Source organism: Thermobia domestica, chromosome 12 (genome assembly GCF_964235325.1).
Source record: "Thermobia domestica chromosome 12, izTheDome1.hap1.1, whole genome shotgun sequence".
Lineage (NCBI taxonomy): Eukaryota > Metazoa > Arthropoda > Insecta > Zygentoma > Lepismatidae > Thermobia > Thermobia domestica.
Genome location: NC_137465.1, coordinates 2,150,944 through 2,178,757, shown reverse-complemented (window position 1 = coordinate 2,178,757; position 27,814 = coordinate 2,150,944). Strand labels below are relative to the sequence as shown.

The 27,814-nt window shown below is 39.0% G+C and overlaps 1 protein-coding gene across 2 annotated transcripts in view; it reads left to right on the top strand.

Annotated features, from left to right (window-relative positions):
• Nucleotides 1-26,039, top strand: part of Ubqn (ubiquilin) — a 62,696-nt gene extending 36,657 nt beyond the window's left edge. For both annotated transcript variants that reach the window (XM_081733372.1, XM_081733371.1), the window contains 5 exons: nucleotides 816-1,159; nucleotides 11,236-11,390; nucleotides 16,808-17,018; nucleotides 18,805-18,928; nucleotides 25,199-26,039. In XM_081733372.1, coding sequence (XP_081589498.1) covers nucleotides 816-1,159; nucleotides 11,236-11,390; nucleotides 16,808-17,018; nucleotides 18,805-18,928; nucleotides 25,199-25,275 — 911 coding nt within the window. In that variant the 3' untranslated portion in view covers nucleotides 25,276-26,039. The remainder of the gene's footprint in view (nucleotides 1-815; nucleotides 1,160-11,235; nucleotides 11,391-16,807; nucleotides 17,019-18,804; nucleotides 18,929-25,198) is intronic.
• The last annotated feature ends 1,775 nt before the right edge of the window (nucleotides 26,040-27,814 follow it).

Here is a 27,814-nt window from a genome sequence, read left to right as displayed (position 1 = left end):
AGGATAGTTGTGTTGAATAACGTAGTATAAAGGAAATTGTCAGGTTTGGGGTTGGCAGATACTCAAATCAACAGGTTTCTAGGACTGGAATGGAGAAAGGATTGGGACTGGCACGTGTTGGAGTACAAACAGCCTAAAAATGATTAAATTTCATTGAGCATGCCTACAATTAATTTCAGATGTATTTCTGATGATGGAAGACTTGAGTCCAGTAAATAATCGGTATCTTTAGACCAATATGACTTAAGGTTACATTATTTTTATACGTGTTTCAAGCTATAGAAGAAAATGTTCTAAGTTTGTTCTGCCCATGAAGGTAGATTATGCAATGGAATTCTCATATAGTCGAAAGATTAATGTGCGGGCCTTTGATGGGTGTGATCCCGAAGTTTATTCTCGGTGAAAGCTTTTTTCGTTTGTTGAATCAGTGTTGCGAGGCATTTGAGAGAACTGATGGAAAGAAAAGAGAGATAAGGGAAGTCCGTATACTGCCCACATCAGCGAACCGTTTGGCCTGTGATGTTAATAACAAGGGTCTATTTTGAAATATTTGTATATAAGGGAGTTATTATTATTATTATTATTATTATTATCATCTAAGCCTTCGGAACTGTCCATAACAACATTTTAAATCGAAGAATATAATGCACTGTGAATTTCAGTACAATCAGTGGAAGAGAAGATTGCTAGCCTTAAAACTGACCTTAAGAAAATCTATTTAAAGTAACTTTTTTGTGAACTAAAGATTTTTATTGAGAAGATGCTTTGTAGAAAGAAGTAATTCGAATAACAAAAGAATTGAATTCTCTTTGCAGGTAACTCGGATGCTAATAATCCTCAACAGGGTCAGGAGAATCGAGATCCGTTACCAAATCCATGGTCTGGCCCGGGCTCAGGCCCTGGAAGCAGATCAGGGTCAGGAGGTAACACTGAGAGTCAAGGAAGTCAGCAGCAGCAACAGCGAGGCTCATTCGGTTTATTGAACACTCCTGGTATGCAGAGCTTACTCCAGCAAATGACTGAAAACCCACAGCTTCTGCAGAACATGTTCAATGCACCCTATACACAAGCAATGCTCCAGGCTTTCTCAGCAAATCCCGAAGCAGCTGCTCAGATTATGAATTCAAACCCACTTTTTGCAGGAAATCAAGCATTGCAGGTATTTATCCTTTTGTACTGTTTTTAAGTAGAGTGTTTATTTCTCTTGTACATAACAGTGTGTAACGAAAGTTTGCAAACACTTCAAAAATATATTGTAACCAAACGAGTAGCATTACAAAGTAAGAAAGTACACCATTTTAAAGAGTAAACTTGTAAAATTTTCTCAACAGCTCTCGTTTTCCAAACACTTATGTGGGAACCATCGACACTATAATCGAGCTCTTGCCACACATGAGCCAAAATGTCTTCCGTGACTGCTGCTTGTTCAATTCTTTTCAGTTCCACAACATCCTGTTGAAGAGGGAGGTTATACAGGTCCTTTACATAACCAAAAGAAACCACTTGGCACAACAACCCATTTGTGGGCCTAAGCCTACTCCAGCGCTATCTGCTAGCGACCAGCTGAACTACGTCCAATCTAGCGATGAGCACGTGTTCCTAACAGGCGCATCAGAAGCTTTCTAGACCTAGTGGCCTTCACTTGCCACACATGAACCAAAATGTCTTCCGTGACTGCTGCTTGTTCAATTCTTCTTTTCAGTTCCACAACATCCTGTTGAAGAGGGAGGTTATACAGGTCCTTTACATAACCAAAAGAAACCACTTGGCACAACAACCCATTTGTGGGCCTAAGCCTACTCCAGCGCTATCTGCTAGCGACCAGCTGAACTACGTCCAATCTAGCGATGAGCACGTGTTCCTAACAGGCGCATCAGAAGCTTTCTAGACCTAGTGGCCTTCACTTGCCACACATGAACCAAAATGTCTTCCGTGACTGCTGCTTGTTCAATTCTTCTTTTCAGTTCCACAACATCCTGTTGAAGAGGGAGGTTATACAGGTCCTTTACATAACCAAAAGAAACCACTTGGCGCAACAGCCCATTTGTGGGCCTAAGCCTACTCCAGCGCTATCTGCTAGCGACCAGCTGAACTACGTCCAATCTAGCGATGAGCACGTGTTCCTAACAGGCGCATCAGAAGCTTTCTAGACCTAGTGGCCTTCACTTGCCACACATGAGCCAAAATGTCTTCCGTGACTGCTGCTTGTTCAATTCTTCTTTTCAGTTCCACAACATCATGTTGAAGAGGGAGGTTATACAGGTCCTTTACATAACCAAAAGAAACCACTTGGCGCAACAGCCCATTTGTGGGCCTAAGCCTACTCCAGCGCTATCTGCTAGCGACCAGCTGAACTACGTCCAATCTAGCGATGAGCACGTGTTCCTAACAGGCGCATCAGAAGCTTTCTAGACCTAGTGGCCTTCACTTGCCACACATGAGCCAAAATGTCTTCCGTGACTGCTGCTTGTTCAATTCTTCTTTTCAGTTCCACAACATCATGTTGAAGAGGGAGGTTATACAGGTCCTTTACATAACCAAAAGAAACCACTTGGCGCAACAGCCCATTTGTGGGCCTAAGCCTACTCCAGCGCTATCTGCTAGCGACCAGCTGAACTACGTCCAATCTAGCGATGAGCACGTGTTCCTAACAGGCGCATCAGAAGCTTTCTAGACCTAGTGGCCTTCACTTGCCACACATGAGCCAAAATGTCTTCCGTGACTGCTGCTTGTTCAATTCTTCTTTTCAGTTCCACAACATCATGTTGAAGAGGGAGGTTATACAGGTCCTGTACATAACCAAAAGAAACCACTTGGCGCAACAGCCCATTTGTGGGCCTAAGCCTACTCCAGCGCTATCTGCTAGCGACCAGCTGAACTACGTCCAATCTAGCGATGAGCACGTGTTCCTAACAGGCGCATCAGAAGCTTTCTAGACCTAGTGGCCTTCACTTGCCACACATGAGCCAAAATGTCTTCCGTGACTGCTGCTTGTTCAATTCTTCTTTTCAGTTCCACATCATGTTGAAGAGGGAGGTTATACAGGTCCTTTACATAACCAAAAGAAACCACTTGGCGCAACAGCCCATTTGTGGGCCTAAGCCTACTCCAGCGCTATCTGCTAGCGACCAGCTGAACTACGTCCAATCTAGCGATGAGCACGTGTTCCTAACAGGCGCATCAGAAGCTTTCTAGACCTAGTGGCCTTCACTTGCCACACATGAGCCAAAATGTCTTCCGTGACTGCTGCTTGTTCAATTCTTCTTTTCAGTTCCACAACATCATGTTGAAGAGGGAGGTTATACAGGTCCTTTACATAACCAAAAGAAACCACTTGGCGCAACAGCCCATTTGTGGGCCTAAGCCTACTCCAGCGCTATCTGCTAGCGACCAGCTGAACTACGCTCAACCTAGCGATGAGCACGTGTTCCTAACAGGCGCATCAGAAGCTTTCTAGACCTAGTGGCCTTCACTTGCCACACATGAACCAAAATGTCTTCCGTGACTGCTGCTTGTTCAATTCTTCTTTTCAGTTCCACAACATCATGTTGAAGAGGGAGGTTATACAGGTCCTTTACATAACCAAAAGAAACCACTTGGCGTAACGGCTCATTTGTTGGCCTAAGCCTACTCCAGCGCCATCTGCTAGCGACCAGCTGAACTACGCTCAACCTAGCGGTGAGCACGTGTTCCTAACAGGCGCATCAGGAGCTTTCTAGACCTAGTGGCCTTCACTTGCCACACATGAGCCAAAATGTCTTCCTTGACTGCTGCTTGTTCAATTCTTCTTTTCAGTTCCACAACATCATGTTGAAGAGGGAGGTTATACAGGTCCTTTACATAACCAAAAGAAACCACTTGGCGTAACGGCTCATTTGTTGGCCTAAGCCTACTCCAGCGCCATCTGCTAGCGACCAGCTGAACTACGCTCAACCTAGCGGTGAGCACGTGTTCCTAACAGGCGCATCAGGAGCTTTCTAGACCTAGTGGCCTTCACTTGCCACACAAGAGCCAAAATGTCTTCCGTGACTGCTGCTTGTTCAATTCTTCTTTTCAGTTCCACAACATCATGTTGAAGAGGGAGGTTATACAGGTCCTTTACATAACCAAAAGAAACCACTTGGCGTAACGGCTCATTTGTTGGCCTAAGCCTACTCCAGCGCCATCTGCTAGCGACCAGCTGAACTACGCTCAACCTAGCGGTGAGCACGTGTTCCTAACAGGCGCATCAGGAGCTTTCTAGACCTAGTGGCCTTCACTTGCCACACATGAACCAAAATGTCTTCCGTGACTGCTGCTTGTTCAATTCTTCTTTTCAGTTCCACAACATCCTGTTGAAGAGGGAGGTTATACAGGTCCTTTACATAACCAAAAGAAACCACTTGGCGCAACAGCCCATTTGTGGGCCTAAGCCTACTCCAGCGCTATCTGCTAGCGACCAGCTGAACTACGTCCAATCTAGCGATGAGCACGTGTTCCTAACGGGCGCATCAGAAGCTTTCTAGACCTAGTGGCCTTCACTTGCCACACATGAGCCAAAATGTCTTCCGTGACTGCTGCTTGTTCAATTCTTCTTTTCAGTTCCACAACATCATGTTGAAGAGGGAGGTTATACAGGTCCTTTACATAACCAAAAGAAACCACTTGGCGCAACAGCCCATTTGTGGGCCTAAGCCTACTCCAGCGCTATCTGCTAGCGACCAGCTGAACTACGTCCAATCTAGCGATGAGCACGTGTTCCTAACAGGCGCATCAGAAGCTTTCTAGACCTAGTGGCCTTCACTTGCCACACATGAACCAAAATGTCTTCCGTGACTGCTGCTTGTTCAATTCTTCTTTTCAGTTCCACAACATCCTGTTGAAGAGGGAGGTTATACAGGTCCTTTACATAACCAAAAGAAACCACTTGGCGCAACAGCCCATTTGTGGGCCTAAGCCTACTCCAGCGCTATCTGCTAGCGACCAGCTGAACTACGTCCAATCTAGCGATGAGCACGTGTTCCTAACGGGCGCATCAGAAGCTTTCTAGACCTAGTGGCCTTCACTTGCCACACATGAGCCAAAATGTCTTCCGTGACTGCTGCTTGTTCAATTCTTCTTTTCAGTTCCACAACATCATGTTGAAGAGGGAGGTTATACAGGTCCTTTACATAACCAAAAGAAACCACTTGGCGCAACAGCCCATTTGTGGGCCTAAGCCTACTCCAGCGCTATCTGCTAGCGACCAGCTGAACTACGTCCAATCTAGCGATGAGCACGTGTTCCTAACAGGCGCATCAGAAGCTTTCTAGACCTAGTGGCCTTCACTTGCCACACATGAGCCAAAATGTCTTCCGTGACTGCTGCTTGTTCAATTCTTCTTTTCAGTTCCACAACATCATGTTGAAGAGGGAGGTTATACAGGTCCTTTACATAACCAAAAGAAACCACTTGGCGCAACAGCCCATTTGTGGGCCTAAGCCTACTCCAGCGCTATCTGCTAGCGACCAGCTGAACTACGTCCAATCTAGCGATGAGCACGTGTTCCTAACAGGCGCATCAGAAGCTTTCTAGACCTAGTGGCCTTCACTTGCCACACATGAGCCAAAATGTCTTCCGTGACTGCTGCTTGTTCAATTCTTCTTTTCAGTTCCACAACATCATGTTGAAGAGGGAGGTTATACAGGTCCTTTACATAACCAAAAGAAACCACTTGGCGCAACAGCCCATTTGTGGGCCTAAGCCTACTCCAGCGCTATCTGCTAGCGACCAGCTGAACTACGTCCAATCTAGCGATGAGCACGTGTTCCTAACAGGCGCATCAGAAGCTTTCTAGACCTAGTGGCCTTCACTTGCCACACATGAGCCAAAATGTCTTCCGTGACTGCTGCTTGTTCAATTCTTCTTTTCAGTTCCACAACATCATGTTGAAGAGGGAGGTTATACAGGTCCTTTACATAACCAAAAGAAACCACTTGGCGCAACAGCCCATTTGTGGGCCTAAGCCTACTCCAGCGCTATCTGCTAGCGACCAGCTGAACTACGTCCAATCTAGCGATGAGCACGTGTTCCTAACAGGCGCATCAGAAGCTTTCTAGACCTAGTGGCCTTCACTTGCCACACATGAACCAAAATGTCTTCCGTGACTGCTGCTTGTTCAATTCTTCTTTTCAGTTCCACAACATCATGTTGAAGAGGGAGGTTATACAGGTCCTTTACATAACCAAAAGAAACCACTTGGCGTAACGGCTCATTTGTTGGCCTAAGCCTACTCCAGCGCCATCTGCTAGCGACCAGCTGAACTACGCTCAACCTAGCGGTGAGCACGTGTTCCTAACAGGCGCATCAGGAGCTTTCTAGACCTAGTGGCCTTCACTTGCCACACATGAGCCAAAATGTCTTCCGTGACTGCTGCTTGTTCAATTCTTCTTTTCAGTTCCACAACATCATGTTGAAGAGGGAGGTTATACAGGTCCTTTACATAACCAAAAGAAACCACTTGGCGTAACGGCTCATTTGTTGGCCTAAGCCTACTCCAGCGCCATCTGCTAGCGACCAGCTGAACTACGCTCAACCTAGCGGTGAGCACGTGTTCCTAACAGGCGCATCAGGAGCTTTCTAGACCTAGTGGCCTTCACTTGCCACACAAGAGCCAAAATGTCTTCCGTGACTGCTGCTTGTTCAATTCTTCTTTTCAGTTCCACAACATCATGTTGAAGAGGGAGGTTATACAGGTCCTTTACATAACCAAAAGAAACCACTTGGCGTAACGGCTCATTTGTTGGCCTAAGCCTACTCCAGCGCCATCTGCTAGCGACCAGCTGAACTACGCTCAACCTAGCGGTGAGCACGTGTTCCTAACAGGCGCATCAGGAGCTTTCTAGACCTAGTGGTCGGTCGTCACGTCTTATTTTCACGTGACACTCTAATTTCCTGGATGTAGGCCGAAAATTGGGAAGCACCGGCCGGGAATCGAACCCAGGACCACCCAGTACATAACAACATAAAGAAATCACAAGGAATGATATCTAGGGACCTAGGAGGCAGCTTTAGTACACGTTGGTTGGCTGCTCCACCATGAGCAATTAAGCGATTTGGTGTGTTATGGGGTTTTTCTGTCATCCAAATTCTACTGTATGAAATGCTGGCCTTGTCCGAAAAGAAATAACGAATTCACAAAAGCATCTTGTTTGACCAGCAATGCATTGCAAAACTGGGATTGTTGGTCTTTGTTTTTAAGTTCTAACTTTTGCATTAACTGTAGTCTGTACGGTTTCATGTTTAGTTTCTTACGCGAAACACGTCACACAATCATTGTTGAAATTTCCAACTTACGTAAAGCTCTGCGTATAGACTTGGTCGGACTCATTCGTTCAATGTCATTTGCACTCACACCTGGGCGACCACCTCTCTTCTTGATACACAAATACCAAGTTCCAGCAAATTTACATACCAATTCTAGATTCTTTTCCTAATTGGTGCTGTTTTCCCGTAGGGCTGCTTCATCTTAAATTTTCGTTCGACATCCGTTGCACTCGATATTCTCAAACTGTAACACGGAGAAAGCCTTCTCAGCTTGAGAAAGTCCCATCTTGATTGACACTACCTAGCGACGATATATGGAACAACGCGTAACGTCTGCGATGAGAAAAAACCTACAAATTTACTCTTCGAAATTATGTACTTTGTTATTTTGTAATGCTGCTCTCAATATTTTTTTTAGGGTTCCGGACTTCCGTTACACACTATAATTTATGAATTCCAATCCAGACTCTGTACAACATTAACTATGTCAGAATTGTTGAGAATTTAGTAAATGATAAATTAAGAACCTGTTCACTTAGTCAAATAATCATCCTCTAATACAAGATATTAATATATATTCTTTCTTTCCTTCTTCTGAAGGTCGGTTTTCTACTAATTGAGAAACAGCGATTAAAAAGTTTAAAATAATTCTGTGTAAGTTTTTTGAATGAAATATTTTGCTGTAGAACATAGTGCGAAAGAAAGAACAAAGGTCGGCTGAAAATTTTCTGGACTGACTTTTCTTTGTGCATTGAACATAATTTCTCTGCACTTGAAATCAACTCCAATGGTGCTCACGTTTTTTTAATCGTGCTTTTCATATCTATTTAGATCCAGTATTGTTATTTAGGAAATACTTACCCTTCAGGTGTGCTTTCATGGTACCAACGTAATCTGAAGAAGGTTACGAATTAAGCGATTCAAAGTCCTAGTCATGAAATTGCAGTACTGTGACGAGCAATGTGGTGTATACAATGCCTTGAAAAAGAGAACACTTAGCGTTTCAGCTGAATGTGTTGTCATAGGCCGAACAAAAGTTGCTAGTAATAATCGGCATTAATGACTTGCACTTTCGGATCTCCTGAGAGTCTCACGGAGAAATCCTGTTTCCATTTTCTCAACTATGGCTTTGTCGCTGGATTGAGGTACCACCTTTCATTCTCGTTGGAGGCCTACTCAGCATATCCTCCCTGTTTGATACTCAGTGTGTGTCGATTTGCGTCAGACAGAACCATTCTGAATAGTGTTAATCCACAGTCAAGTTTCGGAGAACTGACAAGTAAACCTTACGTTTGGGTGAATCGAGTTGCTGACTGAGACACATATGAGAAAGTAGTACTAAATGTGGTCAGTATTTCAGTGAAGTTGTAGGTGCGAAGCTCCAGGGGTTTAGGAGATACAGCTACCAGAACATCACATGGAAGTACAGAATAGTCTTCATACAGTTGGAGGTATAAGCTCTGTAAGACCTCTTGTAACGACAAAAGGTGAATAACAAATATATGGGTACATATTAGAACTAGGGGAAAGTCATATAAAAAGGGTATACCTGACGGCGGCCATCTTGAAATCCGCCATTTTGAATTAAGGTTAAGTTTTTAAAATAGGAATAGGGTCATGTGATACATGATTTAAGGCGCAAATTTAATCAGAAGAACAATGGTGACGTTAATTTAGATTTACGCGCAATTGGTAAAAAGTTACAGGGAAATTAAATATTGTTGCAGCATATGTATTAGTCCTTTACCCCACCTTGTAAATTTTGTGTTAATGATAATAATTAAATAAAAAGCAGGTGGATAAATATTAGGTCTATGGTAAGAGTTGCCTTGATGGCGGATATGTTCAAATCCGCCATTTTGAATCACACAAAAGTTTTAAACAAAAGGCATAACATTGACACCTTATTAATAGCAAATTTTACCATAAATTCAACGGTATAACCATTTTTGGTTTATCATTAACCAGCATTTGTTGTCGCATAAACAAGTTGCTAATTTAAGGAAAAATGACCAAAGTGGAATTGAGTCATAATTGAACTTGGGTCTTTCTTCCAGAAAAGTCCTCAATTAGTACATTCAATATGTAGTTCAAAAAAAGAGTGCATGACTTGCACAAATGCTCTGCTCACAGTGAGCACACCTGACAAAGGCAATCGAGTTATACTTGACACATTTGTCGTTAACAATTCCGTCAAAGCAGTAGTCGTAAGGAGCGATCCATTTAATTTTGAGCTGGTTAATGATAAAGCAAAAATGGTTATACCGTTGGAGTTATGGTAAAATTTGCTATTAATAAGGTGTCAATGTTATGCCTTTTGTTTAAAACTTTTGTCTGATTCAAAATGGCGGATTTGAACATGGCCGCCATCAAGGCAACTCTTACCATAGAACCTAATATTTATCCACCTGCTTTTTATTTAATTATTATCATTAACACAAAATTTACAAGGTGGGGTAAAGGACTAATACATATGCTGCAACAATATTTAATTTCCCTGTAACTTTTTACCAATTGCGCGTAAATCTAAATTAACGTCACCATTGTTCTTCTGATTAAATTTGCGCCTTAAATCATGTATCACATGACCCTATTCCTATTTTAAAAACTTAACCTTAATTCAAAATGGCGGATTTCAAGATGGCCGCCGTCAGGTATACCCTTTTTATATGACTTTCCCCTAGTTCTAATATGTACCCATATATTTGTTATTCACCTTTTGTCGTTACAAGAGATCTTACAGAGCTTTTACCTCCAACTGTATGAAGACTATTCTATACTTCCATGTGATGTTCTGGTAGCTGTATCTCCTAAACCCCTGGAGCTTCGCACCTACAACTTCACTGAAATACTGACCACATTTAGTACTACTTTCTCATATGTGTCTCAGTCAGCAACTCGATTCACCCAAACGTAAGGTTTACTTGTGAGTGTGCGACTATCTTCTCGTGTTCAGGTACTCATGAATGAAAGTTGGGGTGCACCGCAGTGATTTGCTGTGTCACTCAGCGATTCGTCATGTTCATGTGTACTTAACTGTAACGTTCTCATTTATGAAAGCTGTCCGTAAACGGTATGTACACTCATGTCCAAAATGATTGTCGCATATCTATAACTGTCTTTTTGTAAGAATATAATTTGATAATGATTTTGCAGGGTATTTTTAATACTGATACTATGTGTATAATCGGGAAATGTATATTTGTAGTAAATGTCATAGGAAAAGGATTATAAATAAGAAAATTAGAATGAGTAAAACAAAATGTTAAATGGACAAGAAAGTTTTATTTTTGTTTTATTGTTCTTATTTACTGCTTTTTTGACATGAAATTTTCCACATACATGTCTTTGCCGATTATATACATACTAACAGTATAAGAAATACCGGGCGAATTCGTTATCAAATTATATTCCTACAACAACATATTTATAGACATGCGACAATAATTTTGGACATGAGTGTACATGGCTTGTCAGCGAGAGACTCGTTGATATTTTAATTCCATTTCACAGCCGAAAACGACAGTGTGTTTTGTTTGCCCTCATGAATTTGTGGGGCCCGGAATAGGTATTAATAATTGCAGATCAGCGATGCGCTACTTTCAGATACCTCCAGTCTGTTTCACGATTTCATTTGCGAAGTAAAACCAGTACATGTAATAGGCAGTAAATCTGAAAGTTGCTTTCTAACATAACACCAGTTGATATGCATATTTGTTATCGATGGCTCGGTGGCTAGAGCATGCACCTCTGGTACGTAGTTGCCACCAAATGGGCTTTCAGGTGGACAGATGTCCTGGATTTTATCGAATTTCTTCCGTTTCCTCTCACTTTCTTCATTGCACCATTTCGTTCATTACCATCTCTCCTAGTTTCAGTGCAAAATCATGGAACATTAACCTTTGAAAAAGTGTTACAGATAGTATATTGGACGTTTCATTCTTTTTATAGGACCAGGTGCGTGTGATGTTGCCGAACTTTTTGCAGCAATTACAAAATCCAGAGATCCATAATGTAATGACGAATCCTAACGCTCTGCAGGCTATCATCCAGATTCAACAAGGCATTGAGCAGTTGCGACAAGCCGCGCCGGGACTTGTAAATAGGTAAGTGAGACACATGCAGAATAAATGCAGGTAAGTAGTTGTACATGACCTTCGTGTAGTTAAAGTCGTTAATTATTAAATGGTTTATTCAGTGCACAAACGTATCAAGTCGTATTTCATCTTCAGATTTCTATCTGAAATTCCTTTCATAGCTGAAAAGATTCATCTCCAGATATTCAAATTAACTTGTAATGTAAAAAACTGTGGTAACGATTCCATACACTTAAGCATCCCTACGAACTTGCCTTTTTTCGTTCACAGCTATGGTAATTGGATTTGACTCTTTGTGCTCTGAACGATCCAAATAATGGTAACTTCAAGTTTCCTAGTTCAAGGGTTCATTAACTTCGACCGACTGTTCCCTATTCTCCTTAAAATTTTTGATTGGTGTACAGTGAAGGAATTCCTAGAATATATGTTAACTTTCAAGTAAGGGAAGATGAAATATTTAGTTTCATTTGTACGAGATGTTACCCGTAAAGAGTTTTAGTATTATCTTCAAATGTTTTAGTGTTCCAGTAAGTTCCAGTAAATTTTTAGGGTGTTTTCACTTAATGCAAACTATGGTAATAAATATATATATATTCGCATGTATAATTTGTACTTTCTTAATTTGATTCACCTTGAGACATAAAAGCAGTGATAGGGAAAGAAATACAAGAGAAAGGGAAAAAAATAGTTGGTAGAAAGTAAGGGTTAAGGCCCTATCCGGTTTGTCGTAAGACCAGACTGTCACGTGATCAGGTGAAAAGTCACGTTGCGGGCTAAATCGAGTCTTAGAGATTCCAAATCCAGATGTGAAATATTTCAAGCACGTACCTCCGCGTGGGGTGCCCTAGATGATTCGCAGAAGATACATATACTTTATCATTATTATCGATTTTACTCAAATAACTTGACTTTTGATAATGTTCTATTCATATTTACCTTACGTGCTATACATCGCTTTTAAGCTCTTTATGTCCTTATAATAAACTTTCTATTAACCATCTTCTTGGTATAGTTTTTGAGATATGTGGACTTCATGTTTTCATTGATTTTCCATTGACTTTTTTAATGTTAATATTTTGTGCTTTTTTGACTGTTCCATCCATTTTAGAGCAATTTGCTTTTGGACATAGTTTCTTGTACATTTGAGCCCTTTCCCCCAAAGCCTGTTCACATAATTGCAACTGGATAGGCCCTTATTCGTATATTTTCTGTATAAATAGAACGGAACAGTTGAGATAAACTAATGATGATTTGGTAGTTTGGGAACTCAGCAAAAGATTAAGATTTCGGAATTTGGAATCAAAGCGAAGAATTAAGATAGGAATGATATTTTTCAGACGTAAAAATAATAATTATTGTGTGATTGCTAAAAGAAAGCAAAGAACACACTACTGCTAATGATAGTAACAATACAAAACATATAGGGTTTTCTCAGTACTCCCGTTTCCTCCCACTTTCTCATTCCATTGATTCTTCTATCATTCACTTGCTTTAATCGTCGTCTCCCTTAGCCTAAAGGGCATAATCATAATCGTGGGACGTTAAACTAAAAGATTCAGTTTCATTTCAGATTTAATATTTGGTCTAGGAATTAATTCGTGCGGGTGGACAAGAGATGGCGCAACGAACGGAGCGTCCCACAGTTCCGTGTATCCACACATGTGTTGCAAACCCCTGTCATCGCGTATCGTTCGTAGTATAGGGCAGTGGATTAAAGCGTCAACAACACCAGTTTGTAGTTAAGTGAACATGGCGCAATTTGTGCCTGATAAAGTGTTTTTGCGGGGTGTCCTGCTGCATTACTTTAACATGCAGAAAAGTGCGACTGAAAGTCATCGTATTTTGGTGGAAGTGTATGGTGACCATGCTCTAGCTGAGCGAACGTGTCAGAAGTGGTTTGCACGGTTTAGAAGTGGTGATTTCGGCTTGGCAGACCAAGAGCGAGCTGGACAGCCAAAAAAATTTCAAGACGAAGAATTGACAGCATTGCTCGAGCAGGATTCGTGTCAAACGCAGGAACAACTTGCAGCAGCATTAGGCGTTGATCAAACAACAGTCTCCAAACGCTTGAAAGCCATGGGAATGATTCAAAAGATGTCACATTGGGTTCCACATGAATTGAAAGACAGAGACGTTGAAAGACGAAAAACCATTTGCGAATTGCTGCTTCAACGACAGAGCAGAAAGGGGTTTCTGCATCGAATTATTACGGGTGATGAGAAGTGGATCCATTACGAGAACCCTAAACGAAAAAAGGCTTGGGTGAAACCAGGTGAACCAGGTCCATCACAACCAAAACGAGATATTCACTGTGCAAAGGTTATGCTGTGCATATGGTGGGATATGAAAGGTGTGGTGTACTATGAGCTGCTGCAACCGGGTGAAACTATGAATGGAGAACGTTATCGACGACAATTAATGCGTTTGAAGCAAGCTCTGGCCAGAACACGACCAGAATGGGAGAACAGACATGATAAACTTATTGTTCAACATGATAACGCTCGCCCACATGTCGCAAAACCGGTCAAAACCTATTTAGAAAATGTCGGATGGGAAGTTTTACCCCACCCGCCGTATTCACCAGACGTTGCTCCTTCGGACTACTACTTGTTCGATTGCATGAACAACGATTTGATTGGACAGCGGTTTACTTCTTCAGAAGATATCGAAACATGGGTCACTGACTGGATCGCTTCCAAGGATGAGGACTTCTTTCGCCACGGAATCCGTACATTGCCTGACAGATGGGCGAAAGTGGTGGCTAGCGATGGACAATATTTTTCTTAAGGTATTTATGTATTTTGTGTTTGTACTACAGCTTCAATGTGTGCGTACCAACCGCACGAATTAATTCCTAGACCAAATAGTTTTAGGTAGTAATCTATACTATTAGAGCTACATAAAAGAGAATACGTTTTACCACTAATGCAAGAAATGAGAGAGGACTTTTAAAAACGCTTATCCTGAGGGAGAGAGGGAAGGAGCGTTCAAGTTTTTTCAAATAGTATACGTCACGAATCCCTGAAGTTAGAAGATGGAACTCTGCATACAAACTTTCCATTTAAAATAACTGAACATATGTTTCAGCATTTTTGGATCCACATCTAAAGGGGAGCAAATTATATATTAAAATTGCACATTGCTTATTCAGAAAATGCCCATCGCTTAATGTGGTATGCAATTTAGTATATAAGGTCTTCGTTAAAACTGAACGAATACAGATTGCTGTGTTTTTGAAAATTTATCTTTTCGAGGAAAAAACGGGAGCGACTTCTATAATATTCAAATATCTACTTAGGGTCCATATAAACCGTACTATATGCAGGTACTTCTGCTAGTATCTATAACCATAAAAAGAGAAACATTCTGTCTTTTAAGTACCAAATCTTTGTTCTTTACGTCGCCAACACGAGTTAAAACTTCATAACTTTATGATAATTACAGTAAGCAGTTTTGATCAATTATGCCAGAAGACAATGAGAAAAACTTATAACAAGCATATTTTTTTATTATTATTAATTTATTTCTTCAGAAGTTTTGTCAAACCAGAGATTGAATTCCGCCTCTGGAGAGAATCTGGTCAGACAAATATTTTGTCAGTGTTATTCATTCATAGAAAATACATATTTCTAGTTCTCTAGTTAGAATAGAGAAGTGCACAGTAAATACATTTTGTAGAAAAGAAACTTCGTCGATAAGTACAGTAGACTCCCGACTGTCCGGCCTAATGTGTCAGAAAGGCAGGCCCAAGTTGTATAAAGTATCCATTCGTAGTAAGGTAAAAATAACTTATAAATGTTTTATGTACTCAACTTAGGATTGTTATACATCCTGTTCTTTTAGCGTATAAGAAAAATATTTTCTCAATATATATAGTAAGCACAAAGGGATTAAACATAAACTGACAACACCTAAACAACATTTATTGTAATATTGTCGGTATTTGTCTTTCCATCCGTCTAGAGAATAGAAGTAGATATTTAAAGTTTTTCTGTGTTACAATATTGTCTTCCACTAATCTTCTTTTGTACTTCTGGGGACACTGTTCTTGGCACACAGTGGTGTGGTTTACGTTTGTTAGAAAATTCAAATAGCGAGCGGTGGTTGGGTTTCCAAATAATATCGGAAAATATTCAAAAAATGTGATGGATAGTAATCTAGAAGGTAGAAATTCAGTGCTTCACTTTGTTACACACACAAAAATTATCACGTATTTCACCTCCACATGCGAATGTTTTTGTAATTTGAACTGCTCAGTTGCCAGTGGTCAGTAGGTGTGGAATGTTGATTGATGACTTACTTGTGTATTGTTTATTTACTATACAGTGCAAGAAGGTAAGTGCTGTCACTTCGCGTCAGCACAGTATCCCGGATTTTCACTTCTGAAATATATCATCCCTAATTATACCGTACGCTTTAAAAAGTTACTGCAGAAAATAGATCAAGAATAAAAATATTATGGACATTTTAAGATAAATTTTAAAATGCCAAACTTAATTGCTGGCAACATAAGATGTATGTATGTACACTGTACATACTTGCAATTTTAAAACAAAGAAAACATGTAATATAAAACGTAGGCTAAGTTCGGTATTAAAAAAGAAAAAAAAAAGTTTACTCGTCATTGACAAATGATTACCCAAATGTAAAAGTAAGCCTAAAAGAGTAAAAGTAAGCCTAAAAGAATCAAAACTTAGTTTTTAGTTTTTCAGAGAGTCCTTCATAGATGACTGCTTCTCCTTGGAAAAGTCACGTTTTTATGAAAGCGTTAAAAGTTGATTTATCGTTTTATATATATATTGTTGGGAAATAGGTTTGGGCGGAAAGTGCTCGCTAATATGCGAATGACCGGTACGTTGTGAGGTAAGCACTATGTGTAAATAAGATAAATTATTATGTCGGAATGTTTCAAGTTGAGTTTTCAATATGTGTAATAAAGAAGATACAGAGCTTAGAAATGTGGTCTAGATGTGGAATTATAAATATGAGTTGTTAGTTCAAGAGTGTTTTGTGCACAGATTTAGAATAAAGATTTATTTTGAAGAAATCAGATATTTATGGTCGATGCTAAAGAATGAATATAGTCAGCTAGAAGGTTTTATATGTATATAATGTGTGTGTGTTTGTGGAAGATATAAGTAAATAAATAAGGCATATGGCTTTTACAATTACGAAGTTTTTTCTTCCGTTCTTTAACTACGCTGGATAGTTGAGAATGTATGTAATAACATATAAAGAAAAAAAAAATAGCTATTTTAATACGTGAAAATGAATTACAATAACTTGCGGCATTTCATGTAGAATTTGTTGTTGCAATATTATAACGATGAAAAGTTGTTAGAACACAAACAGAAAGTAACATCACGTTATTTTCAAGGCTATCTTTTGAAAATCTGTTTCTACAATGGATGCCAAATCTTTTCCAGCTTTGGTTTAGGACCAGTCCCTTCGTTTGGAGGTGTGGGAGGAGGATCGACTACCACCAGTACGACCAGCCCTACGACGACGACTACAAGTACTACGAGCTCAACCCCTGCTGCTACTACAACTACTACTACAACAACTTCAACACCATCAACGACTACGAATACCTCGTCTGATCCTGGGGATGCATTCTCTCAGTTCATGGCTAGAATGGTAGGTTTGCAGTGTAACAGGCATTAATTGTGCAATGAAAAGGCTTGTCTAGAATAGCAGGTAGGGCCTACCATTCAAGAGTTTCTGGTAAAATGCTGGGATCTGTCTTTCTATCCTTCACTCAATAATAAAATTTAAACCCAACAGCGAAGAGGGTGAATGGATCGAGCCCAGCCTTAGCACACAGTTATTGTTACCATTATATTTTCAGTGACACTAATTTTTCATTATTATTATTATTATTATTATTATTATTATTATTATTATTATTATTATTATTATTATTATTATTATTATTATTATTATTATTATTATTATTATTATTTACCCTGGTTAATGTGCTGATTTTGGCTCGAGAGACCCGGGTTCGATTTCCAGTGGACTCTCATGCAATGATCCCACGTTAAGCTGTATGTTCGCGTTTCATATAGTTTAAGTGCTCATAGGGACACGGAACCTCAGTCCAACAAATTAATTAACCTAAAGATTTTTCTGCCAAAACTAAAATTTAAAGTGAGTACTTGTAGAAATGAAAACCAAGTTGAAATTGACTGCAATAATAATAATAATAATAATAATAATAATGCACTACGGTTCTCCGGTAATCCTTTTCGTTTGCCAGTTCTCTCTCTTTTGTTCCTTCATGTCCCTAATATAATTTATTCTAAAATAATAGAACTCATTTTCTTCTTTAACTATTCCAGTATTGGTCTTCTTTCTTCAATCTCTCCTAACATTTCCTCTGTATTTTCGTTTCACAATTCTTCTGCAAACCCATAGTTGTTTTTCATCACTTTTTTCCTAATACTCACGTTTCTACCACAGAATATATTTCGATAGTTCCTTAAATGTGTGAAGCAATAAAGTTACACCGTGCCATTGTTTCAGAAGTTTTACGTTTACGCTGGATGTGGTTGGAATATATTTTGGTTTGGTAACTGTTAAATGGTGTAAGGACCTACCGAGCAGACATAGCCGAGTGGTTAGTGCTTTTGGTTTCTATCAATGTTCTGCGTTCGAATCTGGTGGCCACCTATCATGTCAGTTTCTACGGCTTTTTATTAGTAACGAATAGAAATCCTGGTTCACTTCCTTCCCCTTCCTTGTTACATTTTGTTTAAAAACTGACGTAGCACACTGTATCTGGAAGTTCGATAAATAAATAATAATAAACTTTGGTAAAACTGGAAATATCTGACGTGATTCTAATAATAATAATAATGTGCTAAGGTCTGAGTCACACTAAAATATTAAATGTTAATTGTAATTATTTCAAATTACTGCATTTGAAAAGACTTGCAATTCAAGTTTCTTAATAAAAAGTTAGTTATCTCATGTTTAACTATAGTATCTACAAAGCACTCCCGAAAAGCACTTGTAATTAACCAGAAGTAGAATATTATATTTTATGTAGAGTGCTGTATAAATGATGAAATATTCTGGTTCCAAGGTGCTGTTTACTACTGATGCTTAATACTGCCACCTTCGTTCCAGCTATCTAACTAGAAGTGGGGTGGATTCTTGTGCTCAATATAAAGGTCTAGTTCTTGAAGTCGACAAATACCAGGATTATAAACACTCAATAATACTGTGTCTAAACCTTTTCTGTTCAAATAAACCTTCATCACTAGTAGATTGTGAAAGGTCGAAGTGTTGGATGATAAATAATAGGCTGCAGTCGTAAACAGGAGTTTAGAACCACTAAGGTAGTTCACATAGTTTTGAATATACGTTTTTTTGCAAAATACTACAGAGTGCATTTAATATATATATTTTTGTGGACTAGATTTCCCACATGGCAACTCAGGGCGTTGGGAACAACAGCACCCAGCCTCCTGAAGAGAGGTATCAGGCACAACTGGAGCAGCTGACAGCGATGGGTTTTGTCAATCGAGAAGCTAATCTTCAAGGTAAAGTTGGTGCTTATTTTACCTAAATTTATTAGTTTAACAAACTGTTTCTCTTTATAACTAAAGTATTTACCTGTTTGTATTCCTTAATGCAGAATAAACTACTTCTGTGTTTCGGTTACGTACATTAGCAATCTTTAACGTGGATTAGTGGGGCGTAATACATGTTGTATATTGAGATCTTCACATGCTTATAGTTTAGCATGAAATTTATATACAAAGTAACGCATTTTTAGCTTTGAAGAACTTCCCTTGCATATAAAGGATAATGCAAACAATTGGCTCCCCTCTCACATACCTTACGAATTGGCACTCTCACATACCTTACCTATTGAGACTACATTTTTAGGCCTGAAAAATTAACATTGCGGTTGGTAAAGTATGTGGACTGCACTCTACACACAATTTTAGGGGGAGCTAGTTGCTTGGATATCTTTTACACAGAAAGGGAAATTCTTCAACCAAAGATACGTTACTTTGTATACAAATTTGAAATGACCATTGATACTAAGCTATAAGCATGTGAAGATTTTAATATACATGTATTAAGTCTCATTAATCCTCGTTAAAGGTTACTCATGTATATAACCGAAATACGGAAAAGATTTATCCGCATTAAGGAATACAAATAGATAAGTGCTTTAGTTATATTGAAGCATGTGTTCTTATATATTGTCAGTTTTTTTTTTTTTTTTTCGATTGTGTAGTTTTAGGGGGAAAAATGTGTGAATATGGCCACAGAGTGAATATATTTTGTAACTTCTTGCTATAATCTCGGGGCCATGGATAAGTGACTGTTTTAGTTGGAAGAAGAAAGGCTTTCCTCTACCCCCTGTGCCCTGTGACTTAGCAACCGCAAACTGCACTGGAGGTTGCGAAGGAGCCAATGCTGCCAGATTTCTAAACTGAATGAACTTGTTTCTCTCTGTTTGAAGGTTTCCATTCCAGATTGTCATATGGGAACAGCAGAAGTAAAAACTTATTTTTTAGTTCAACCGAGACCCAACTTGTATTATGTTAGTATTCGAAAGTTTTCGATAAAGTGATATGTTTATTTATTGCCCATAAAAGATCTGTAGGGAAAATGAGCTAACGAAGAATCTAATTTTTTTTAAACAGATTCTATTTTCTTCAGGATGACATTTTTTAAAGGAAAAAAAAAAAGTATGGAAAGGGAAAAATTTATGCACTTGAAAGGTAAATATTTATTCTCAATTTTGCAAGAGCCTAACTTTTGGTGCTATAGTTTACAACTTAAGGCAGGTAGTAGGGTGATTTTCCTTTTTTCCCTTTATGTTTTCCGATTTTTGCAAACCATAATAAAATGAATCATATATGTGTAAATTTAAGCATGAATTTTTTGAAGTTTATATAAAGATAAGAAAGACAGTATGCCTTACGTCTTCATCCACGATTGAGTAACAACACAAAAAGAAGTTAAAAGTTAAAACTTTTTTGTATTGTTTTGAAAATTAAAGAAACGAAGGTAGTGAAAATCTTAGCTTGGAATGCTTTCTCAGAAAATTTCATTCCTTATAGAATGCTTCAATTTATTGTTTATGACCAGTGTTTTTCACAGTTGTCAGTTCGTAAGTTTTAGTTCTCTACTTTCCCTTGAGATTTTGTTCGAAGAGACTGTAGTATGCTGGTGGTGTATAGGTATTTTCTCGCTGTTTGGAAATATCTAATTTCTTTTGGCGGTCCTTCTGGCCAGAGAAGTCTAAGTAACAAAAAGAAGAATCGTGTACTTGTAAGTGAAGCAAAGCAGAGGAAACAAAACATGAAGGTGTTCGAAAGGGGCTCAACCCCTAGCTAGGGTCTGGTTTCGATATGAACATTGGTTAAGAAATCCGGGTAATATGTATCTTTTTTAATTAATGCTAACTATTCTACACTTATCTCATAAAACATTTAATTTTCTTATTACTAAGTGCAAAATTGACGTACATTACTTTCAAAAGTCAAGGATATAAAATTACTTAAACGAGAAAATTTTCGAAAAAGAGGATAAAGAATTATTTGAGAATCGAGACAAGACGAAACTTCTTCATACGCTGTGTTCTTCAACGATGCTGTTTTTCGTAAGTGATTAACCATTGTTGTCTTTGCCAGGGCATGTTAACTCGCAGAACACCAGATATTGGCCAGTGGAAAATCCTTACATGATTGATCAACAATCTATCTGTAACGAAAAGATCAGAGTCTGGTATACTGTGTGTGCCAGTAGGATTATGGGTCTCATATATTTTGAGTCAACAGTAAACACTGAGGTGTATATTGGAATTTTTGAAGAATTCTATGAATAGTTGACAGTAAAGGACCCTATTATTGTTTATGCCTGTTTTTCAACAGGATGGGGCAACTGTCATTTCCCGTACATCGCTGTCATTAATTCAGGAGGAATTCACAGAGGAAAGGACAGTCAGAAAATGACTGTGACCGCCGCGATGAAACCACTTTCATTCTCATGAGAATCGGGCCGGTTTTTCGTGGACCACTCTATTATTAGAATACGATTATAGTAATAGTATAATCGTGAGACCTTATTGATAATTGAGATAATTAAATAAATGATTTAAATACATAAAAAGGTATTTGTTGATTTCCTAGCCGACCTCAAGTACTGTTACCTCCATCAGTGCGCACTCCTTTTTTTTCGCACAAGGCTAGTTAATCAGAACCTCTGGAGTAAATAATCATAATTAAAAGACAAAAGTATATCAAAGTAAACACTGAGGTTTTGAACTAATAGTAATAACGTCATTCCATACAAAATTCGGGGTCTCGTAAGTTCATATCTCCATCAGTTACTGTGTTTCAGGTTCTAATGTATGATTGCTAATCATATCATAGGAGGTATGACCAGCAATGAAAGAAATACCAGGGTGTCACACATGCAAAACATTGATGGAAATTTTACAAGCTTATGATTACTCATTGAAAAGAAGAAAGAAAGTAAAAACTAAAGTTGAAATACCTAAATAAGTATGCTTCTATACGATACAGAGATATTAAAAATTATCGGGTCGTCCCATAAGTAATGTTTTTTCGATGACCACTGCAATGAGTACGTCTAACGAATGAATAGTGAATGGTAAAGTAGACGGCACATTCCACAGTTGTGCCATAATAAGAGCACTTCATTGTGCAGTAGTATGTGGTAAAAGAACTGCCTACTCCAAGTTTTGAAATTGGCTTGTTTCATCATGGCAGTATCAAAGGATCATATACAGCATGTCTTAATGTATGAATTTCACCAGTGACATATACTCATCGCAGCGGCATGAAACATGAATGCCGTATATGAACAGGATGCTGTAGATGTGCGGAAGTGCTAGAGGTGGGAGCAGGGGTTTCAGTCTGGGGACACCAGCTTCACCGATAAGCCACGAGAAGGGGTGGACAACGATATTCTGCGAGCAGCGGTGGAGGCAAATCCAGTGCAAATTTGAAGAACTAGCCAGTGAACTCCATATCATCCATTCAACCGGTCATCGTCATCTGGGGGACTTCTGTGTGTGTGTGTGTGGAAACTCGGCAGATAGGTACCCCAGGCACTAACCTCAACAGAAACAGCAGCAAGTAGACATCTGCAATTCCCTGCTTACCCGTCTCAGATGTGAGCAATTTCTGGACAGAATGTTGACAGAGGATGAAAAGTTGGCTTTCTACCGTAACATTACACTCAAATGTCAGTAGATACCTAAGGGAGAAGGGGGCAGGAACTGTCAAAACAAGACCCCCACTTCTTCAAAGTAACTTTTAATGTTTGGTGGGATATCCGTGGGATAATCTATTTTGAGCTGCCAAGTAACCAGATAAATGCAGCTTGGAACATCTATGGACTGCATTTCTGGAGAAACGTTCTACTCTGGTTGATCGCAAGGTGTGCTCCTTCAACACGCGCCCATACACAGCAAGAAGGACCTGTAATAAGATCGAGGAATGTGGCTGAGAGAAGATCCCCTCCCCCTCCGACGTTTTTACCCGATCTTGTACCAACAAACCGATTTTTCCCACAGCATGCAAAACTGCCTTTCAGGAAAAACTCGGCAAAATGAGGATGACATGACTCAGTTCTCTACCTCCAAAACCGCTGACTTCTTTTAGCGGGGGATTGAACAACTGGTTGGCAGATGGTAGTGTGTTGTAGAGTCTCATGTAGACTGTTTTTCTGACTAATTATGTTACTCCAGGTAAGTTATCGTTCTTTTCCTCACGGTGCAAAAATACATTATTTATGGAATAACCTGGTAGGTTTGATGGTGCGAACATTAGCAAGAAAATACTATTTGTAAAAAATACTAGTATTTTAATTATCACAAACATCGTGCTTCTTTTAAATTAGATTTTACTGTGTATGAATATCTTTAAATGGTTCAATCCCCAGTCAGATTTCATTAATTCAGCATTTTTGTGCTTTTTTTTCATCGTAACGTGTAGATGCGTTAAGTTTTCTGAAGTGAAACTTGATACGAAATATGAGCTAACATTCCTGCTGTTAAAAAGAAATACACTTAGGTGTTACCAATAATTATGTATTCATTAAGTATCTTAGAAAAAAATAGAAATCCCGTATTTTGACACTACAAAGAGAAATGTTGATAATCACATAAAGACGGGGCTGGGATATTAGAAATAATCTTGCCAATAACATGCCTCCAACGTTATATACATGCCACACTTGTAGAACTCAGCGAAACATGAACCAAATAAGTCTTTTATTGCGTGGATCATTTCGTGATGGGTTTGGAATCTTACCTACAGATGGGTTTTTAACGTATGGATCAAATGTTTATCCCTCGATACAATGTCTGGGGAATACGAAGTATGTATTTCCGTTTTGTAACCAAGTCGGATAATAATGTCACGGATGGCCTTTGTCAATGTGTAGTTCCGCGTTGTCCTGGATAATAATAATAGTCATAAGAAGTGCGCGTCTGGTCAAGTGGCTAGCGCGTACGCCTTTAATGCACGTGATCCCAGATTTGATTGCCGGTAGGAGGGGATTAAAATTTCCATCAGAAACTGTAAGATCATTTTCTGTACAGCCTTGGTGCTAAACGGATACGCTAAATTTCACAGACAAACAACGATCCGCTAATTCTAGAAATAATCATCATATCAACATTGGAATGACTCGCAGTAGCTAATCTATTGCGCGTGGATCCGGTTGATTAAGACGATTAAAAATTAGGTTAGGTTAGAGAAAGAGTATTAAACTGTAAAAAATTGATTCCTTGTACTTACAGAAATTATTGAAATATGAAGTGAAACCAATACGAGGGGAAGTCAAAAAATAAAGGGACTTAACGCAATTTCTCACACTAGGGTTTGGTACCACTGCTAGTATCCAGCGCTGAATTAATCCAGTCGTCTGCAACATTCCTATGCAACGTATCATTATTCCCGCGTTAGTCGTTGGAGGAACATGGCAACTCCTTTGTCGATCTGCACCAAGGAGGAAGTGAGGGCAGTGATTCGCTTTTTGTTTGCGGAAGGTGTTAAACCTGTGGAAATTATTTAAAGAATGCAAGTGTAGTATCGTGACAGCTGTTTATCGCGAAGCAAAATCTATAAATGGATAGAGCGTTTCAAACAGGGAAGAACTTTGTGACGACGAAAGATCGGGGAGGCTATCGACGTCAATGCCTAAGGACAATTTGAAAGTCATTGAGGGTATGGTGGTGGAAAAGAGAGAATGGTATGGGTATGGTTACAGTTCAGCGTATTCCATCTTACACGACAGGCTAAATTTTCGGAAAGTTTGCGCAAGGTAAGTCCCGAAAGAATTGTCAGCACAGCATGAGGAGTTGGGATTCGAATTGCTGGAACACCCGCCATACAGTCCAGACCTGGCTCCAAGCGATTTTCATTGGTGCGGTACAAAATTGGTTACAGGTGCAACCGAAACTTTTTTTTTCTGTGGAATCAAAAGCTTGTGAAACCTTGCGAAAAGTTCGTTGAAGTGCAGGGAGATTATGTAGGAAAATAATGTATGTTTCAGTTTTCTATCACTGGAATAAATGTACCTTTTCTCGAAAGTCTCTTTACTTTATGACTTCTTCTTGTATATTTTGAGCTGAAGCTAAGAAAAATACTATTCAGCATTAAACATGTGCATGCCTGTATTTCATTATTATTAGTTTTTTTTTTTTTTTTTTTTTTTTTTTTTTTTTTTTTTTTTTTTTTTTTTTAAATTTTATTATCTAAATGGTCTTATTTTAAAAGTTAAAACATGATGTATAACCTTGTGTGTTTTATTTTCAGCTTTAATAGCTACTTTCGGCGACATCAACGCAGCCGTGGAGAGGTTACTACAAAACCGCCAAACCTCACAAAGCTAACATTAACCAGTGTAAGCCAGAGACTGTTTGTTGATGAACTCTTGTACAGTTATTCCTCACAATTGAAAGAGGGGCCGCGATGCTTCCTCTTTAGTGATTTAGGTGATAATTTTCAATCTGATAGTGAATTTGTAACCCTTGCAGAAAAAGGAGTGTTTTCACAGCAAAAGTGGAGACTTGCAAACCGGTTCTCTGCACTGTGTAAATATCATTTATTTCGAGATCAAAATCATATCTCTTATAATATAGCTTGTAGATTACATGTTACCAAATATTCCAGAAAAATACAGGATTCTTGTGTAAAATCAGTTGACGATTTATTTTGTGTGTTTGTGAGTTATTGTATGTACCAAGTTTTGTTCTGAAAGAGAGTGAATTCAAGCAGGGTTATTAATAGCTTAGGTATCAAACATCCAGCAACATTATCTCTTATCCATAACTGTAACTGCTTCTATTCTATTCAATATTTCTCCTTTATTTACAGTTGCCTCTCATCAGATAAATATATTTTTCTGCTGTAAAAGGTAAAAAAGGAATGTGTACAGAAAAGAGTGAAGTACTCTGGGTGAATAAATTCCTTTAAGTTTTATTTGGTATTCCACAGTGTGGCATTGGGTTGTAATGGAGTTTGTTCCATTTGTAGACATGAGAGAGATGATTTCAAAATGTAAGATTATATTGTTGACTGACTTTGATTTGAATATTATTAAAGAAAATGTATTGGCAACTGTCCTTCCCTGTGCATAGTAAATACTGGATTTTTACTTAGTGTTTTTCTATGAATATCCTTCCTGTTACAAAGTACACGGTTATTACTAATTCTCTTTTCGATTAGAAATGTCTATAATTTATGTTTGTTAAATGAAAGTAGCATCAGCGAAAAGAGTGAAGACAGTTTTTTTTTTTTATGTCTGTCTGTCCATCCGTTCGTCCTCATGTACGTACTTTTCGATGTATCCGGATCAGATTTTAAACTTGATGGTAATAATGTGTGTTTATACTTTCACCCTCAGGTAGCCAACTAACGTACATAATCCCACGGGAGTCGAGAAAATCATCATTGTTTTGAATTTCGATTTGCTCATTCAAGCTTTCTTGTAGCGTAGCAGATTCCGGCTCTTCCAATGCGTTGATTGGCGTTTGGTTTCAAAATGGCGCGTAAATAATCACAATTCGTCACAGGTTATGACGGTCTAAGAATGTAAGATCTCTTTCAATGTGTATTACAATCATCGGCTCAAGTCTGTCTTCAATATTTGGGGAAGGGGGGAGCAGGTAAGACCGTTCCCATATTTTTTAAAGCGACATTCAAAATATGTATTAAGTTGAGAAACAACGCTGTGCAGGATCAGGGGAGCAGAGTTGTCTTCAACATTGAGGCTTATTCTGGGGAAGGGGAAAGAGGTGGGATTCATATTTCGATAAATGAATCTGATTTCTGAGGTGAACCTGTTGTATATCAGGCGATGTAGATGAAGCAGTGAAAATAAAACAAGCCAAGGGACATCAATTTCATCTCACTTTCCTTTGTAGCAGTCGGACACAAATCATCACATTTCTCTCCGAAAAACACATTTCAAATCGGATTATTAGGGGGACAGTGCCCCCCTCATCCCCCCGAGATTTGCGCCAGTGATTATAATGTCAACACAAATGTTCATCTGAGTTTCCTTTTGTTCCAATGTCAGGCTTCTTGGCACCAGTTTTGAACACACTTTCTTCACGTTGAAACTTCAATGTAAAATTTAATGAGCACTTTCTTTGTCAATTTCTGAGACTTCAGGAACAGCTCGAATATTCAAGTGAAGATCCTTTCGAATCACATTGTCAATTTCTTGAAATGTTTGTGTCCGTTCTCGACGTGCAAGGTCGTGTATGGTCGCTCCTTGTCTGTCTTTAAAACGTTTGAACCACTCAGAAACTTGCGTGCGTGATAAACAGAAATCATAAGTTTTGAAAAGAAACTTCACATTGATACGCTGTTCCATTTTAACAGTAAGAGTTTTTCTGATGGAGCACAGATGCACGGTCTTCTTAGTCCAAAGGCCACAGCGAAACTGTACGGTTTACACTCTGGGTAATCACTTATTTTGATAGGCAGGGTATCATAGTATATACTCATACATCGATTGACCTGCACGCACTTGCTGTTCGCCAATAAAGAAATCAATCCGATTCTTTCCAGCGCCAAACCGTGTAATTCACACCTGATATTCCGCAAGTAGTACAGCGGAGTGCGCTGTGTGGACTTTGTGGTGGACAAACACCGTGCTCGTGGGTTTTCTCGGGTTTTCCTCCCACTTTCTTCATTCCACCATTTCATTCATTTATCATCATCACCGTCTCCTTTAGCCTAACCGGCATAACCGTAGGACGTAAAACAAAGATTTCATTTGTATTTTTTCACAGCGGAGTAGAATTAATTAGTTGTCCTATACTAGCCTTGATCTCATTCCGTTTTACGCCTTCTCTTGGATGTGAACTTTAGCGGTCTTACTGTCATTCAAAACAGGGACAGTTGGTGGCATATTAGATCTAA